At 42.2% G+C, this 18,957-nt stretch overlaps 1 protein-coding gene across 5 annotated transcripts in view; it reads left to right on the top strand.

The window, feature by feature from the left end:
- dhx9 (DEAH (Asp-Glu-Ala-His) box helicase 9) overlaps nt 1-18,957 on the top strand; it is a 65,448-nt gene that overhangs the window by 39,865 nt on the left and 6,626 nt on the right. For all 5 annotated transcript variants that reach the window (XM_067990473.1, XM_067990472.1, XM_067990474.1 and 2 more), the window contains 6 exons: nt 2,517-2,669; nt 2,920-3,080; nt 3,982-4,093; nt 11,944-12,105; nt 17,115-17,242; nt 17,873-18,102. In XM_067990473.1, the coding sequence (XP_067846574.1) occupies nt 2,517-2,669; nt 2,920-3,080; nt 3,982-4,093; nt 11,944-12,105; nt 17,115-17,242; nt 17,873-18,102 (946 nt within the window). The remainder of the gene's footprint in view (nt 1-2,516; nt 2,670-2,919; nt 3,081-3,981; nt 4,094-11,943; nt 12,106-17,114; nt 17,243-17,872; nt 18,103-18,957) is intronic.

Below are 18,957 nucleotides of genomic sequence, written 5' to 3'. Positions count from 1 at the left end.
TCTTTCAGATGAGATATTGAATTGAGACCTTGGGGTCGATTTTAGGATGGCCGAGCGGGTGTGTAAAATCGGGGAATCCTGGAGCGGATCCGGAGCCCGGCTCCAACCCGTCCACTTCCAGGCTCCCCAATGACGCGTTCGGGTGCGCGCGCAGGTCCCGCATGCGGGACTCCCACCGGCAATTAAAGCCGGCGGGATGACAATTTAAGTACTTACTTACCTAGTTGAGGTACTTGACCGACCTCATTGACAGGAGATTTTGGCAGGGGTGCAACTTTCATGGATCCTCAGTGTGTTTCCTGTGCTGTGGAAAACACTTCCTGTTGGAGCAAACGTGTTTCAGTCAGCAGCCAGTGGGAGATGCAAAGGATTTTTTTGACAGTTGGGGGGGAAACCTCATTTATTGCAGAAGGGCATTCTGTCACTTCAGACAAAGTTTTGGCTGCAGAACCTTTGTCTTTCCACTCAAAATTATTAATTTACACCTTAAATTCTGCTGTGCAAACACATTTACCTACTTTGCGGATCCCCTTAAACTCACACCATCAGGATGGTGGAGGAGGGGGAATGCCATGGCTGCATTCATCACTTCACCTGAGGACGAGCAACATCACCAGGCACGCCGTCCACCTCCACCACGTGGAGCTCCACAACACAATGCTGCGCCACGGGCACCTGCACAAAATAGTCATGCAACTACACATACACCCACTGTAGGGTGACCAATGGGTGGCATCAAGTGTGGGTGTTCATGGAGAACCTCGTGAAAGGGACTTATTGCACAAGCCAGTCAAGAATGGCCAAGAGGTGGCAGTAGTGGTGACAATATAATATTTAATGTGAGTTGAACCAAGACCAATTATAAATAAAAAAACATGACAAACCATCAAACAACCTTGTGCATCCCCTTTGTGCTCACGAAACCTTTGCCTTACGCTTCCTACTACTCATATGTGATGCATCCCTTGTGGCTGCAGCAGAAGTAGTGGCAGGTTGGGTGAGGGTGACCGTGAAAGAGATGCATCAGAGGGTGAGTATGAGACAGAGCCATGAGATTGTATGAGGATTGGGTTGAGTGGTAGTGGTGGGATGAGTACTGGGGAGGTGAGGCAGTGCAGGTCAGTTGAGGATGAGGTTTGAGTGGGTGTGAGGATTGATGTGATAGAGTAGTGTTGGCAGTGCAGAAGGAGTGGTGGGGTGGGGGCGGTGTTGTGGAAGACAGAGTGTAGGAGAATGAGTTAAGTGTGCTCACTTTGGCTGACCTAGTTAGGTCATTGAAGCGCTTCCTGCACTGTATCCAGGTGCAGGAGATGTTGCTGGTGCTGCTGACCTCCTCTGCCACCTCGAACCAGGCCTTCTTGGTGGCAGAGGCAGGCCACTTCCTCCCGTCCGCCGGGTAGAAGATCTCCCTCCTCCTCCTCACCCCATCCAGTAAGACCTGGAGTGAGGCATCATTTAACCTGGGAGCAGTCTTTCCCCTGGGCTGCTCCATGCTCTAATTTTGGCTGTTTGCTGCAGGAGCAGCATTGGAGGACTGCCCCTTTAAATAGGGCTCCTCCAGCTGACAGCCTGCGATGTGGGTACGCAGTCCGCCCACTGCGCAAGTTTCCAATGGGAAACCCGGAACCCAAGTAATTGGCTTCAATTTACTCGCGATCGCATGGGGAACCCACCGACTTTACTAGGCAGGTTACCCACGTGCCCAGTCGAGCCCCCGCTGCCAACCCGCCTCCTTGGTAATATCGGGGTCCTTGTCTCCCTGCTCAGGTAGATGTAAAAGATCCCACGGAACAATTCAAAATAGAGTAGGGACGTTCTCCCGGTCTTGGCCTACATTTATCCCTCAGCAGACTAACTAATTGTCACATTGCTGTTTGTGGAACCTTGCTGTGTGCAAATTGGCTGCCGCATAGGCCAACAAAACAGTGACCGCACTTTGAAAGTGCTGCATTGGCTGTGAAACGCCTTGAGACTTCTGAGGACGTGAAAGGCATTATATAAATGCTAGTTCTTACTTTCTTTAATCCCTTTACATTTCAATCTATTTAATGTAGAACATTATTATACTTAACACAAGTTACCTTGTGTTGAGGGCACAAGATAAGTGAAGAGCTTGCTCCGCTGCCACTCAGTGGCTTTGTGCTGGAACTGCACACTAATTCACTGGAGCAAAATATAGTACAACTGATGTAATATTACATGATAATTCAGCATTGAAAGACCTTCAGATGTGACCCATGTTTTTAATATATAATGTTACTTAAAATGCTGGTGTGTAGGATATACACACAATATCACAGGATAATTTGCTTGCAGTGTGTGAAGAATTTATAAGCAGCTGTCCAGTGATTCACAGTCTGTTCGCATTGGGCCAATTGATAGCACAGTATTTGTGTAATTGATGTGTATCTCTCAAGCAATAGAGATTGCATCATGCCTTTGCCCCACTTCCAGAGTAATAGTATGATGTTAACTGTTGGACTCTATTGACTGCTTTATTTGAATTTATTTTTCAGACAAAAAGTAAAACTGTTTACATCTCACAACAACATGACTAACTACGCCACAGTATGGGCTTCTAAGACCAATTTGGAACAACGACGGGGTAGAGCAGGACGTGTCCTACCTGGCTTCTGCTTCCATCTCTGTAGCAGGGCACGATTTGAAAGGTATGAATGATGTAATTGATGTTTAAAGTTCAACACGAGCATATATATTGTGTTTAACTAGTTTGCCTTGCAATACAAGTCACTGAACTGCCGTCTTTGGTAGATTTGTAATCAAGTTCAAGTTTTTTGAAATATGTTTCAAATTTGCAGAGTTAATTATAAAATTGTTACAGGAAAACAATAAATTCCTGAATTGTGTAAATATTCTGAAGTGTCATTTCATTAACAACCTATCTTTGCCTATTCTCAGACTTGAAACACACATGACTCCAGAGATATTCCGCACACCTCTTCATGAAGTTGCTCTGAGCATCAAACTTCTTCGTCTGGGAGGAATTGGACCATTCCTGGCGAAAGCTATTGAACCCCCACCATTGGATGCAGTTATTGAGGCAGAACACACCTTGCGAGGTGACTCCTAGTTATTTGGTTGTATAGCTCCTTTTTTTAAAAAAAAATGGTCGTGTACTTTTGTAAAAACTGTAGTTATCCCCAAGAGACTAAGGTATCTTACACTAAATTACTGTTTAATTTTATGTAGAAAGATTGTGCAACTTTTTAACATCACCTTAATGTATAAGAAATAATAGAAAGAAATTAAGACTCATTAACTAGAGTGTGTTCTCAAAACTCTTTAAATTGCAAGGTTCCATAATTTTTTAAAAATACGATCATCAGGCTTTCCCTTAATGTTGCAGCATTGAATTCCTAAATGGGTGATGGAATTTGATTGATCAGCACTGGATGAGTTCTTTGTCATCCAGAGTAAAAGTTTCTTCAGCCTTTGAGTGCAGTGCAAAGTATGAAAATGAACAACCTATAAATACAAATTGCAATAATGTACCAAGATACAAAAGTCCTTTTTACTTTGTGTAAAGGCATGGTTTATAATTGATGAAATATAACTTATTCTAACGTGGACAATTAAATATAAGTTTTAATAATAAAATTATTCAGAGAAATGGGGAAGTCATTAAAATCTTGAAAACACAATTTTAGAAGCAAATTATTTTCAACTTTACACTTGGCTTTCAAAAATGGTATCTGTGACAAGCAGCTGCATTTAACTGAAGCAATCTATTTCATAACTGCGCAAATGTGCGACAGTAAATAGCTGGTTCATGGTCCTAAACTTTCTGTTTCCACCGCAAAACTGGAATCCTAAATTGTTGATCTGAGTTTCGTATCAAAGAAGACTCTTCTGAGTAGATCATTTATGATGCCTGGACTCCAAAAGCAATTTCTTTATCTGTAACAGAATGTACTAGCTTAATAAACCAGGGACATTTAAACTTGTTCTCTTCTTTCTCAGAACTTGATGCTTTAGATACTAACGATGAACTGACCCCTCTGGGCCGTATCTTGGCCAGACTTCCTATTGAACCACGTCTTGGCAAGATGATGATCATGGGCTGCATATTTCAGTAAGTCAAAACAAAGAGAATGACAGTGTGAATTACTGGGAAAGGATCATATTCAATCAACTAATAACTGTTCTAATACTTCTCTGGTCCTAGGACTTAAATTTAGAACAGAAGATGCATATTTATGATGTAGACTTCATGAAATGCCCTCCACCTGTTGCGTAAATCATTTAAGATACATGGAGGAAATGTGAAATAGGTGACTTGTTGGATGAACCAGTAGTGTGTATTGTATTAATAACTGGCTTCTTTTTCTGTCAGTTTTGTACTAATGGCCTTATTCTGCTTTCATTATACTCCACATTATCAAAGTAGGATAATTGTTGGGACACCTGTCTTTTAAGATCTTATCCAGTATCCATAGTACCTATAGGAATGATTGGAGATAGTAACGCCCTCTTCCTGACTTAAAAATTCCCAGCATCCATACTTATTCGCATAGTGATTGAGTAATTTCTGAAAGTTAAACTTATTTCGAGAGCTCAGAGATTTTGAGGCAGACCCAAACTGAGGCATCTTGACTTCCCCCATACAAAAGTCCCTGATATATTTCTAACATGTGGAGACCCTCCTTGCTGTCACAAAATAAAAACAACTAGAGTGGTGCCTTGGTGTCATGGGATTTACAATGTTATATTAACCTAAGGCTCATACATTTCAACTGTGATGTGTACATGTGTCTGTATCTTACCCCATGATCCCCACTAAATTTCTCTTTGTTGTGTGAACTCAAGTTAATTCAAAGAAAGCTTCATATGGGTGCATATTTGATGTAAAGGCAGAATGTCATGCAGTCTGCTCCACATAGTCTAGCCATTCTATAATTTTGGATTAAATTGATTTCTAATATAATTATAATGTTGACATTCTAAGATTCCAATCATAATCCTGTGTAAATTGAAAGAAGGCAACAAAAATGGCTCCAAATGTCAAAATATTGAACATGAGAGAATGACAGTATTTATTGGCCATTAATGTACAGCAAAGTGGAGGGGGAAGCTGTGTAAGTAGATTGGGACTGAGAGAACTAAATAATGTCCTAGCAGAAAGACATCAGCATGGGAGAAACAAATTATATCATACCCATATGGTCCCTCATGCCTCCTGTCAGCTAGCCAGAGGGGGAGGGGTTACACGGGGCTGTGGGAGCATGATTTGACATGGAGACAAGTCTAGGTACATCCAGGGTAAAAAGTTGTGAGCGTAAAGCACCAATACAAAAATTAACCATAGAAGGGTAAGTAAACTAAATCTGCTTTTACCGGGAATTGATTGATGTAGGAACATGAAAAAATTTTTAAATGACAAAAACATTTTGCGTAAAATCAAGAAAATTCAGGGATTTACCTAAGGACTCCACAATCCTTGAGTTTAACTCAAGAGAAAACTCTTCACACATAAGATTTAATTTATGAAGTAAATTCCCATTCAGTAGTAAATAGACAGATTGCTATAAGACCATAAGAGATAGGAGCAGGAGCAGGAGTAGGCCATTCGGCCCCTCGAGCCTGCTCCGCCATTCAATGAGATCATGGCTGATCTGATTATTACCTCAACTCCACTTTCCCGCCTTTTCCCCATGTCCTTTGACACCCTTGCTGATCAAAAATTTGTCTAACTCAACCTTGAATGTATTCAATGACTCAGCCTCCACAGCTTTTTGGGATAAAGAATTCCAAATATTCACGACCCTCTGGGAGAAGAAATTCCTCCTCATTTCCGTCTTAAACGGGCAACGTCTTATTCTGAGACTATGCCCCCTAGTTTTAGATTCCCACATGAGGGGTAACATCCTCTCAGCATCTACCCTATCGAGTCCCCTCAGAATCTTGTATGTTTCAATAAGATCTCCCCTCATTCTTCTAAACTCCAATGAGTATAGACCCAACCTGTTCAATCTTTCCTCATAAGACAACCCTTCCATACTCGGAATCAACCTAGTGAGCCTTCTCTGAACTGCCTCCAATGAAAGTATGTCCTTCCTTAAATAAGGGCACCAGAACTGTATGCAGTACTCCAGGTGTGGTCTCACCAGCACCCTGTACAGTTGTAGCATGACTACCCTGCTTTTATACTTCATCGCCCTAGAAATAAAGGCCAATATTCCGTTTGCCTTCCGGATTACCTGCTGCACCTGTATGTTGACTTTTTGTGTTTCATGTACGAGGACACCCAGATCCTTCTGTACTGCATCATTTTGTAGTATTTCTCCATTCAAATAGTATTTTGCTTTTTTATTTTTCCTCCCAAAGTGGATGACTTCACATTTTCCCACATTATATTCCATCTGCCAAATTTTTGCCCATTCGCTTAACCTGTCAATATCTCTTTGCAGACACTTTGTGTCCTCATCGCAACTTGCTTTTCCACCTATCTTTGTATCATCAGCAAATTTGGCCACAAGACACTCTGTTTCTTCATCCAAGTCATTGATTTTTATTGTAAATAGTTGAGGCCCCAGCACTGAGCCCTGCGGCACCCCACTAGTTACAGATTGCCATTTTGAAAATAACCCTTTTATCCCGACTCTTTGTTTTCTGTTAGTTAGCCAATCCTCTATCCATGCCAGTATATTACCCCAACACCATGAGCTCTTATCTTGTGCAGTAATCTTTTATGTGGCACCTTATCGAATGCCTTTTGGAAATCCAAATATACTGCATCTATTGGTTCCCCTTTATCCACTCTTCCCATTACTTCCTCAAAGAACTCTAATAAATTTGTCAGACACCATTTCCCCTTCATACAATCAAAGAGAGTCAACATGGTTTTATCATGAGTCTCCAAATGTCCTGCTACTACTTCCTTACTAATGGATTCTAGCATTTTCCCAATGACAGATGTTAGGCTAACTGGTCTATAGTTACCTGCTTTCTGTCTCACTCCCTTCTTGAATAGGGGTGTTACGTTTGCGATTTTCCAATCCGCTGGGACCTTTCCAGAATCTAGTGAATTCTGGAAGATTACAACAATGCATCCACTATCTCTGTAGCCACTTCCTTTAAGACCCTCGGATTCAAGCCATCAGGTCCAGGGGAATTGTCAGCCTTTAGACCCATTAGTTTAGCTGGTACTTTTTCTCTAGTGATAGTGATTGTTTTCAGTTCCTCCTTCCCCTTTGCCCCTTGATTTTCTACTATTATTGGTATGTTATTATGTCTTCCACTGTGAAGATGGATACAAAATATCTGTGCAATTCCTCTACCATTTCCTTGTTTTCCATTATTATTTCCCCAGTCTCATCCTCTAGGAGACCAATGTTTACTTTAGCTACCCTCTTCCTTTTTATATACTGTAGAAGCTTTTACTGTCCATTTTTATATTTCTTGCTAGTTTACTCTCATAATTTATTTTCTTCCTATTTTTTATTCTTTTAGTCATCCTTTGCTGGTTTTTAAAGTTTTCCCAATCTTCGGGCTTACCAGTAATCCTTGCCATGTTGTATGCTTTCTCTTTTAACCTGATACTATCCTTTACTTCCTTAGTTAGCCATGGTTGGTTCACCCTTTTTGTGGAGTCTTTCCTCCTCAGGGATATATTTTTGTTGCGAGTCATAAAATATCTTTTTAAATGTTTGCCACTGCTTGTTCACCATCATATCATCTAATCTGTTTACGCAGTCCACTTTAGCCAATTCCGCCCTCATTCCTTTATAATTGCCCCTATTTAAGTTTAATACAGTAGTTTCGGACCCAAGATCCTCGCTCTCAAACTGGATGTGAAATTCCATCACGTTATGATCATTGCTTCCCAAGGGATCCTTTACTTTGAGATCATTAATTAATCCTGTTTCGTTACCCATTACCAGATCCAAAATGGCCTGTTCCCTGGTTGGTTCCCCGACATATTGGTCTAGGAAACAGTCCCTAATACACTCTCAGGGCTATTTTTGCCAATTTGATTTGTCCAATCTATGTGAAAGTTAAAATCGTCCATGATTATTGCATTACCTTTTTTACAAGCCCCCTTATTTCCTGATTTATATTTTGCCCTACAGTGTAGCCACTGTTAGGGGGCCAAAATACTACTCCCACCAGTGATTTCTTTCCCTTGCTATTTCTTACCTCCACCCAAATTGATTCAACATCTTGATCTTCTGAGCCAAGATCATTTCTCACTATTATACCAATTTCATCCTTTATTAACAGAGCTACCCCACCATCTTTACCTATTTTCCAATCCTTCCGAAATGTTAAATAACCCTGAATATTTAGCTTCTAACCTTGGTCACCTTGCAACCATGTCTCTGTAATGGCCACGAGATCATACCCATTTGTTTCTATTTGTGCTGTCAATTCATCCAATTACGAATGCTGCACGGATTCAGATAAAGAACATTTAATTTTGTCTTTTTACCATTCCTTCCTACCCCAGCCCCATTTGCTAGTGCACTCTTATGTTTGTACGCTCTGTCCCTTCCTGACACACTCTGTTTATTATTACCCCCATCACTTTCCTGTACGACTTCCTTGTCTTTTCTCTTTATCAACCTAAACTTCGCCCCACCTGAGCCCTCCCCCCCCCCCCCCCCCCTCTATTTAGTTTAAAGCCTTCTTTACCGCCCTAGTTATTCGGTTTGCCAGAACACTGGTCCCAGCATGGTTCAGGTAAAGCCCGTCCCAACGGAACAGCTCCCTCTTTCCCCAGTACTGGTGCCAGTGCCCCATGAAACAAAACCCACTTCTCCCACACCAATCTTTGAGCCACGCATTCATCTCTCTGATCCGATTTACCTTGTGCCAATTTGCTCGTGGCTCAGGTAATAATCCGGAGATTATCACCTTTGTGGTTCTGCTTTTTAGTTTAGTCCTGAGCTGCTCAAACTCCCTCAGCAGAATCTCTTTCTTAGTCCTACCTAAGTCGTTGGTACCTACGTGGACCACGACAACTGGATCCTCCCCCTCCCACTCCAAGTTTCTCTCCAGCCCTGAGGAGATGTCCTTAACCCTGGCACCGACCGGGTAGGCAACACAGCCTTCGGGACACTCGCTCTTGGCTGCTGAGAACAGTATATATCCCTCTATACTGTCTCCGACTACAACCACATTCCTTTTTACTCCCCCCACTTGAATGGTCCCCTGAACCACGTTGCCATTGCCAGTTTGCTCATCCTCCCTGCAGTCCCTGCACTCGTCCACAAGGGATGCAAGAACATTTTTTTTATTCGTTCATGGGATGTGGGCGTTGCTGGCGAGGCCGGCATTTATTGCCCATCCATAATTGCCCTTGAGAAGGTGGTGGTGAGCCGCCTTCTCGCCCGCTGCAGTCCGTGTGGTGAAGGTTCTCCCACAGTGCTGTTAGGAAGGGAGTTCCAGGATTTTGACCCAGCGACGATGAAGGAACGGCAATATATTTCCAAGTCGGGATGGTGTGTGACTTGGAGGGGAACGTGCAGGTTGTGTTGTTCCCATGTACCTGCTGCTCTTGTCCTTCTAGGTGGTAGAGGTCGTGGGTTTGGGAGGCGCTGTCGAAGAAGCCTTGCCGAGTTGCTGCAGTGCATCCTGTGAATGGTACACATTGCAGCCACTGTGCGCCGGTGGTGAAGGGAGTGAATGTTTCGGGTGGTGGATGGGGTGCCAATCAAGCGGGCTGCTTGGTCCTGGATGGTGTTGAGCTTCTTGAGTGTTGTTGGAGCTGCACTCATCCAGGCAAGTGGAGAGTATTCCTTCACACTCCTGACTTGTGCCTTGTAGATGGTGGAAAGGCTTTGGGGAGTCAGGAGGTGAGTCACTCGCCGCAGAATATCCAGCCTCTGACCTGCTCTTGTAGCCACAGTATTTATATGGCTAGTCCAGTTAAGTTTCTGGTCAATGGTGACCCCCAGGATGTTGATGGTGGGGGATTCGGCGATGGTAATGCCGTTGAATGTCAAGGGGAGGTTGTTAGACTCTCACTTGTTGGAGATGGTCATTGCCTGGCACTTTTCTGGCGCGAATGTTACTTGCCACTTATGAGCCCAAGCCTGGATGTTGTCTGAGGGGTTGCGAATGGAACTGAACACTGCAATCATCAGCGAACATCCCCATTTCTGACCTTATGATGGAGGGAAGGTCATTGATGAAGCAGCTGAAGATGGTTGGGCCTTGGACACTGCCTTGAGGAACTTCTACAGCAATGTCCTGGGGCTGAGATGATTGGCCTCCAACAACCACTACCATCTTCCTTTGTGCTAGGTATGACTCCAGCCACTGGAGAGTTTTCCCCCTGATTCCCATTGATTTCAATTTTACTAGGGCTCCTTGGTGCCACACTCGGCCAAATGCTGCCTTGATGTCAAGGGCAGTCACTCTCACCTCACCTCTGGAATTCAGCTCTTTTGTCCATGTTTGGACCAAGGCTGTAATGAGGTCTGGAGCCGAGTGGTCCTGGCGGAACCCAAACTGAGCATCGGTGAGCAGGTTATTAGTGAGTAAGTGCCACTTGATAGCATTGTCGACGACACCTTCCATCACTTTGCTGATGATTGAGAGTAGACTGATGGGGCAGTAATTGGCCAGATTGGATTTGTCCTGCTTTTTGTGGACAGGACATACCTGGCCAATTTTCCACATTGTCGGGTAGATGCCAGTGTTGTAGCTGTACTGAAACAGCTTGGCTAGAGGCGCAGATAGTTCTGGAGCACAAGTCTTCAGCACTACAGCCGGGATGTTGTCGGGGCCCATAGCCTTTACTGTATCCAGTGCACTCAGCCGTTTCTTGATATCACGTGGAGTGAATCGAATTGGCTGAAGCCTGGCTTCTGTGATGGTGGGGATATCGGGAGGAGGCCGAGATGGATCATCCACTCGGCACTTCTGGCGGAAGATGGTTGCAAACGCTTCAGCCTTGTCTTTTGCACTCACGTGCTGGACTCCGCCATCATTGAGGATGGGGATTTTTGCAGAGCCTTCTCCTCCCGTTAGATGTTTAATTGTCCACCACCATTCACGACTGGATGTGGCAGGACTGCAGAGCTTTGATCTGATCCGTTGGTTGTGAAATCGCTTAGCTCTGTCTCGAGCATGTTGCTTCCGCTGTTTAGCATGCACATAGTCCTGAGTTGTAGCTTCAACAGGTTGGCACCTCATTTTTAGGTACGCCTGGTGCTGCTCCTGGCATGCTCTTCTACACTCCTCATTGAACCAGGGTTGACCCCTGGCTTGTTGGTAATGGTAGAGTGAGGAATATGCCAGGCCATGAGGTAACAGATTGTGCTGGAATACAATTCTGCTGCTGCTGATGGCCCACAGCGCCTCATGGATGCCCAGTTTTGAGCTGCTAGATCTGTTCTGAATCTATCCCATTTAGCACGGTGGTAGTGCCACACAACACATTGGATGTTGTCCTCAGTGCGAAGACGGGACTTCGTCTCCACGAGGACTATACGGTGGTCACTCCTACCAATACTGTCATGGACAGATGCATTTGCGACAGGTAGATTAGTGAGGATGATGTCTATTGGACGAGTGCAGAGGCTGAGGCTCCTGCAGTGCTGCCTCCTGGATCCCCATACCTGTCTCACTCGCAGTCACACCCTCCTGTCCCTAATTCAGCAAGAATTAGTTAGATTTGGATTTGGAGTACATGATTTTAATATCAGAATCAATGGATGATGGGTTGGCCTAGGTGGGCTGAGGGGCATTTCTAATTGCTGTGTCATGTACAAAATATTATGCTACAGAACTGTGCATATTGTATTGTGGGATTTCTGCCAATGGAAACACCTATTATAATTTTGTTTGAATAGTTCTGAATGTACCTAATTTAACAGCTGTGTGATTCTATTTTTTATAGATGTCTTAGTTATGAATGGAGTTGGAAAGCTATTGCTGTTGATGGAAATGTCATTAAGGTTTTCTCATCTGTTGCAGTGTTGGCGATGCAGTGTGCACCATATCTGCTGCTACTTGTTTTCCAGAGCCTTTTGTTAATGAAGGCAAGCGTCTTGGATACATGCACAGGAACTTTGCAGGAACCAGATTTTCAGATCATGTGGCTCTCCTTTCAGTTTTCCAGGCCTGGGATGATGCAAGGTATTATTCTGAAAATGAGTTGGAAAACAAATGCTTGCTAAATTATGTTTACTTTATTGTACAGTGCTTAAGAACATAAGAAATAGGAGCAGGAGTCGGCCATCCGGCCCCTTGAGCCTGTTCCGCCATTCAACAAGATCATGTCTGATCTTCTACCTCAACGCCATTTTCCTGCACTATCCCCATATCCCTTGATGCCTTTAATATCTAGAAATCTATCGATCTCTGTTTTGAATGTACTCCATGACTGAGCCTCCACAGCCCTCTGGGGTAGAGAATTCCAAAGATTCACCACCCTCTGAGTGAAGAAATTTCTCCTCATCTCAGTCCTAAATGGCCTATCCCTTATTCTGAGCCTTTGACCCTTTGGATCTAGACTCCCCAGCCAGGGGAAACATCCTCCTTGCAAGTACCCTGCCGAGCCCTGTAGGAATTTTGTATATTTCAATGAGATGACCTCTTATTCTTCTAAACTCTAGAGAATACAGGCCTAGTCTACTCAATCTCTCCTCATAAGACAATCCCGCCATCCCAGGAATCCGTCTGGTGTACCTTTGTTGCACTCCCTCTATGGCAAGTATCTCCTTTCTTTGGTGAAGAGACCAAAATTGTACACAATACTCCAGGTGCGGTCTCACCAAGGCCCTATATAATTGCAGTAAGACATCTTTACTCCTGTACTCAAATCCTCTTGTAATAAAGGCGAACATACCACTTGCCTTCCTAATTGCTTGCTGTTAGCTTTCAGTGACTTACGTACAAGGACACCCAGGTCCCTTTGAACATCAACATTTCCCAATACTCTGCATTTCTGCTTTTCCTACCAAAGTGGATAACTTCATATTTTTCCACATTATATTCCATCTGCCATGTTCTTGCCTACTCATTTAGCCTGTCTATATCCCCTTGAAGCTTCTTTGCATCCTCCTCACAACTCACATTCCCACCTAGTTTTCTGTCATCAGCAAACATGGAAATATTACACTTGGTCCCCTCATCCAAATCATTGATATAGATTGTGAATAGCTCGGGCCCAAGCACTGATCCCTGCGGTACCCCACTAGTCACAGTCTGCCAACCTGAAAAAGACCCGTTTATTTTTACTCTCTGTTTTCTGTCTGTTAACCAATTCTCAATCCATGCCAGTGTATTACCCCCAGTTCCATGTGCTCTAACTTTGTTCACCAATCTGTGGGATCTTATCGAAAGCCTTCTGAAAATCCAAATACACCACATCCACTGGTTCCCCCTTATTTTTTTTTATTCGTTCATGGGATGTGGGCGTCGCTGGCGAGGCTATCATTTATTGCCCATCCCTAATTGCCCTTGAGAAGGTGGTGGTGAGCCGCCTTCTTGAACCGCTGTAGTCCGTGTGGTGAAGGTTCTCCCACAGTGCTGTTAGGAAGGGAGTTCCAGGATTTTGACCCAACGACGATGAAGGAACGGCGATATATCTATTCTGCTAGTTACATCCTCAAAGAACTCCAATAGGTTTGTCAAACATGATTTCCCTTTCATAAATCCAAGTTAACTCTGGCAAATCCTATTATTATTTTCTAAGTGTCCTGTTATCACATCCTTTTATAATAGATTCTAGCATTTTCCCTACTACAGATGTCAGGCTAACAGGTCTGTAGTTCCCTGTTTTCTCTCTCCCTCCTTTCTTAAATAGTGGGGTTGCATTTGCTACCCTCCAATCTGCAGGAACCGTTCCAGAATCTATAGAATTTTGGAAGATGACAACCAATGCATCCACTATCTCTATAGCCACCTCTTTCAAAACCCTGGGATGCAGATCAGGTCGTTGGGATTTATCGACTTTCAGTCCCATTAATTTCTCTAGTACTATTTTTTTTTACTAATACTAATTTCTTTCAGTTCCTTATTCTCGCCAGACCCTTGGTTCGCTAGTATTTCTGGGAGGTTTTTTGTGTCGTCTTCGGTGAAGACAGACACAAAGTATTTGTTTAATTTTTCTGCCGTTTCCTTATTCCCCATTATAAATTCTCCTGACTCTGTCTGTAAGGGACCCACATTTGCCTTCGCTAGTCTTTTCCTTTTTACACACCTGTAGAAACTTTTACAGTCCATTTTTACGTTTCTCGCTAGTTTACTCTCATATTCTATTTTCCCTTTCTTTATCAATTTCTTGGTCCTCCTTTGCTGAATTCTAAAATGCTCCCAATCCTCATGCTTACTCCATTTTCTGGCAACTTTATATGCCTCTTACTTTGATTTAATACTATCTTTAATTTATTTTGTCAGCCACAGTTAGACCACTCTTCCTGTTGGGTTTTTGTGCCTTAAAGGAATATGTATTTGTTGCAAATTATGTATTAATTCTTTAAATGCTAGCCGTTGCCTGTCTACCGTCATACCTTTTAATGTAGTTCCCCAATCAACAACAGCCAACTTGCACCTCAAACCTTCGTAGTTTCCTTTGTTTAGATTTAAGACCCTAGTTTTGGATTGAACTATATCACTTTCAAACTTAATTAAGAACTCTATCATATTATGGTCACTCTTCCCTAAGGACTCCTTTACAACAAGATTATTAATTAACCCTTTCTCATTGCACAATACTAGATCTAAAATAGCTTCTTGAATTCTGTAAAGTAGGAACTAAAAACTTGTACGTAATTAAGCGTAAAAAACAATCCTTTTTGTTTTTGTTTTGTTTATATTTTTGGTGAGTTTTTGTGTCCATTAGGATGAGGGATTTCAATGCTGGTAAAAAGAACTCTCTTCCTTTGGGTACTCAAGGTGAGATCATTGAGCCTTAAGGTCAGGTGTACTGTAGAGCAGATGCAAAGCTGCTGCAGTATATGTGCTGTAACTGCATCTGGCATGCGCGCACACACACACACACGAACCTCAGAAGAGCACCCCCTTTGAAGATATTCCTGTGTTCCAAAAAATTGAATTAAGAGGATTGCATGTGCATAGGAAAAGGAATTAAACGATGCCTTCATCTTAAAAATGTTATGCCGTTTAATTGGGGAATCTCCGAATTAGAGCGTATGTTGGTACTCCAGGGTCCCTTTAAAAGCCTTTGGCAGTGGCTCACAAGTCCTTCTCACTTGTTAATGTACATGGCTACTGCAGGGTGCTGGAATTTGTTTTAAAACTTACCTTCTTTTGATGAGCTTTGTGCTCGTCACTTTTATACTCTGACTTTTATAATTACCAGGCAATACTGCTCCTTCCAGAAGGTTTCATTGCCAGTACAATATGTGTTTGCTCATCATATAGAGGAATTTTTGAGTTGGGGTAGCATCTGCAAGGCATGGTCACACTGCTAAAATTGTAACAAAATAAGCAGTGTAATAGTGTTCACTTTCACTTATAAGAAGGCATTCAATATGATGGCCACATTTTGTAAAACCAATAACAGTTTAAGGGAGGCAAATGTTTATTGAGTATTAATTTGTTGGCTTTGAATCATTTTTTAAATGTACATAACTTAAAATTTAGCATAATTAAAATTAACTCACTCGATCATAGTTTAAAACATGTTGAATATTGTTTAAACCTGACCCATCAAGTGTCCATGATCTCCTTCAGATATCCTTGCTTATTCCCTTCTCTCCTTCAACATGGGTTTACAAGATCATGTGATTATTCAGTCCCTCTTAATTCATCCGTCCAGAGAGATCCTAACAGCCCATCCTCATTGTAGCATCCAATTGTTTTTTCAATGATTACAGGTTTTTTGCCTCTGCTACTCTATCTGGAAGTTTATTCCACGCATTGATTACTCTTTGTGAAGAATTTCCTGATATCAATCCTAAAAATTGCCCTTTAGAAGTGTAAACCTGTGTTCCCTAGTTCTACTTCCGCAGTTTAATATAAAGCAATCTGTGTTAACTTTTTTCTTTACCTGTAACAATTTGATATAACTCTTAAGATCACTCCACAGATACTTCCTTTCATGACTGAAAAGCCCAAGTCTATCCAGTCTACCCTCATAACTCAGACTCCTCACACAAGCAGTCAGCCTTCTGACTCCTCTCTACACTGTCTCCAGCACTTCAATGTTTCTTGGCCCCCGAAACTGGGCACAGTATTAAAGGTGCATTTGGATCAGAGCACTATAACATTTGGTCATTACCTCCTTGGACTTATATTGTACTGTTTTGGCTATGTAATGCAATATCCTATTGGCTTTGTTAAATTGCAGCTCTGCATTGGTTGGACAGGTTTATTGTTCAATCTACTAAAACTCCTAGGTCTCTTTCAGCTTCATCCTTAGCTATGTGTTGCACTTTATACTTGTCTACATTAAATTTTGTCTGCTATTGTTCTGCCCACTTACATATCCTGTTCTGTAATTTCTGTGCTGTTTCTTCTGATTCCACTGCCACTCCTAGTTTGTTATCTGTAAATTTGACCACTTTGAATTGAGTTTCTGAATCCAGGTCATTTATGTAAATTGGAAACAGTAGCGGTGCCAGCACTGAGCTCTGAATCAAGCTGCTCAGAACTCTTTGCCCCCCTGCCACCGCCCCCCCCCCACCCGCCTTGTTGTTTATTCTTCATTCCTTCTACCTCAGCTTCACCATTTGTAGTTACTCTTTCCATCACTATGTACCTTCTTTCTAGAGCTCTCTAAATCTCCCTGCCTGATTGCTTTCCTTTTTTTCCCAGTTTACCTAAAATTCTTTTCTTTGACCTTGCTTCTACAATTCCGCACCCCCCCACCCGGAACCTTTTCCTCCCTGCTTGGTGTCCACTTTGTCCACTGCCCTGTAAAGCATTCTGAGATGCCTTTCTATATGAGATGAGTTCTATGGCAATTTAATTTGTTAACCAGTTAAAAGGATTCATATCTAATTGCTAAATATTTTTATAGCGGGAGGTAGCTTTTGATTCTGTGAAAACTTTGGATAATTTTAGTTGCAGGTACAATCCTGATGGTGTTCAGTATTTGCATAAACGTAGTACCTTGCTGAGTTACTGAAGTAAACTTCATCATGAAGGCATTTGTATTTTGTATTATTTTTTATTAGGATGGGAGGGGAAGATGCAGAAATGCGGTTTTGTGATCATAAAAGGTTAAACATGGCAACTTTGCGGATGACGTGGGAGGCTAAGGTACAGCTGAAGGACATCCTTATCAACTCTGGCTTCCCTGAAGGTAAGGTTAAATGAATAAAATTGTGTTTTACTGCTCCGTTTGATCTTGTGAAATCTAAAATGTGATGTATGTTTATGCAGGTTTTAAAAGTACATTGTTAATGTTATAATACTGACATAAAATAAAAGGATGCATTTCAAGTGATGTACACTATTCCTGCTCTTTTTCATTCTAAATGATGCTCTTACTAAAGACATTTAAAAAAAAATGTTGGTATATATCAACCTGATGACGTGATTTAACTTGTTCAATGTGTGGTAGGAATCAATTTCTTGCCTTAGATTTTGATGGTTGTCTCGACAATTACAGAGCGCTATTGGCGAGATCTGAGTGAACACTTTCCTCACCCTCAGTCAGGGACGGCTAAGTGGTGCAGGAGTCCATGTGCGTTAGTCATGCATTTCGTTTACTGCATATCTGTGCATACATGTGACTTGTACTCTGAAATGGCAGTTGTGACAATGCAGAGCTAGAATAGATTGTTTCCGTTTACATACTAGGAATGTTTGTCTTGAGTCAGACCTCTGCTCCTATTCCTTATGAAGCAGATGTTAATCGAGACGGAATATATAATGTTTCTAAATATGTTTTCAGTACTGAGCAATGTTTTCTCCTTTTCCTTTGAAACAGAGTGCCTGATGACACAAGTATTTAACAATACTGGACCAGATAATAATCTTGATGTGGTTATCTCACTTCTTTGCTTTGGACTGTATCCCAATGTCTGCTATCACAAGGAAAAAAGAAAGATCTTAACCACAGAGGGGCGCAATGCACTTATTCATAAGTCTTCTGTCAATTGTCCCTTCAGCAGCCAAGATACAAAGTATCCTTCCCCTTTCTTTGTGTTTGGGGAAAAGGTGAGTAATGTACAGCTGCACACTTCTCAATGTCCAAAGAGGTTTTCCATTTGAGACATCTTGACTCACAGATCATAGTTTTTCACTTAATTTGTTTTCTGCCACTTTCCCCAGAGTTCCTTCTGCTAAAACTGTGAGACCACTTAAAAATACAGTGGGATCTGTAATCTATTTCTGTTGTTATTCTTCAACCCCCCCGCCACCCCCCCATATGCTATTTCTTTTTCAAATATGTTTGGATATAATTCAACAAAAAGCTAAAATTGAACAGTGTATATAATGGTGAAACTATATTGAGTTTGATCATATGGTCATGCTCCCTTTCCTTTAAGACTACATTAGTTCCTCAGGGAAAACAGGACAGTTGTTACAGCTGAAATCAGTTACAAAGGGACAGGTCAGCCGACTGAAGTGCAAAATTCATGTACTATGCAGTAACTGTTAAATTGTTGGATTCAGAGGGTTTTCAGATTGAGTAAAATCAATCATCTATTCTCTTTTGCTTATTGAATAGAATATAAGGTTAAGACATTTGAGGTTGAGCCATACAGAAGAGGTGGGTCCCAGGTTTGTTTCCTGGACTCTGTTCAGTTTGGGGCACTGAGATCAATTGTGGAGTCCCAACTCCCAGCCAAGCTGAGATCAGTTATCTAAGGGAAAAATCAAATGGGCCTTTTGCTCCAGATCGCTATCCAGTGATTCCTGCTGGAACGTGAATTATTATAAAAACCAAATGAGAATAGGATCAGGCTTAGCTGCGATGTTCCAAGTAAGTACTTGGTGGAGATACCAGAGGCACAGTACTCCAGTGTGAATCAGCATGTTGAGGAAGGAAATTGCGGGAGTGGGGTGGAA

The sequence above is a fragment of the Heptranchias perlo genome, chromosome 9 (genome assembly GCF_035084215.1).
Source record: "Heptranchias perlo isolate sHepPer1 chromosome 9, sHepPer1.hap1, whole genome shotgun sequence".
Taxonomy (NCBI): domain Eukaryota; kingdom Metazoa; phylum Chordata; class Chondrichthyes; order Hexanchiformes; family Hexanchidae; genus Heptranchias; species Heptranchias perlo.
This window is presented reverse-complemented; position numbering and strand designations above follow the sequence as displayed.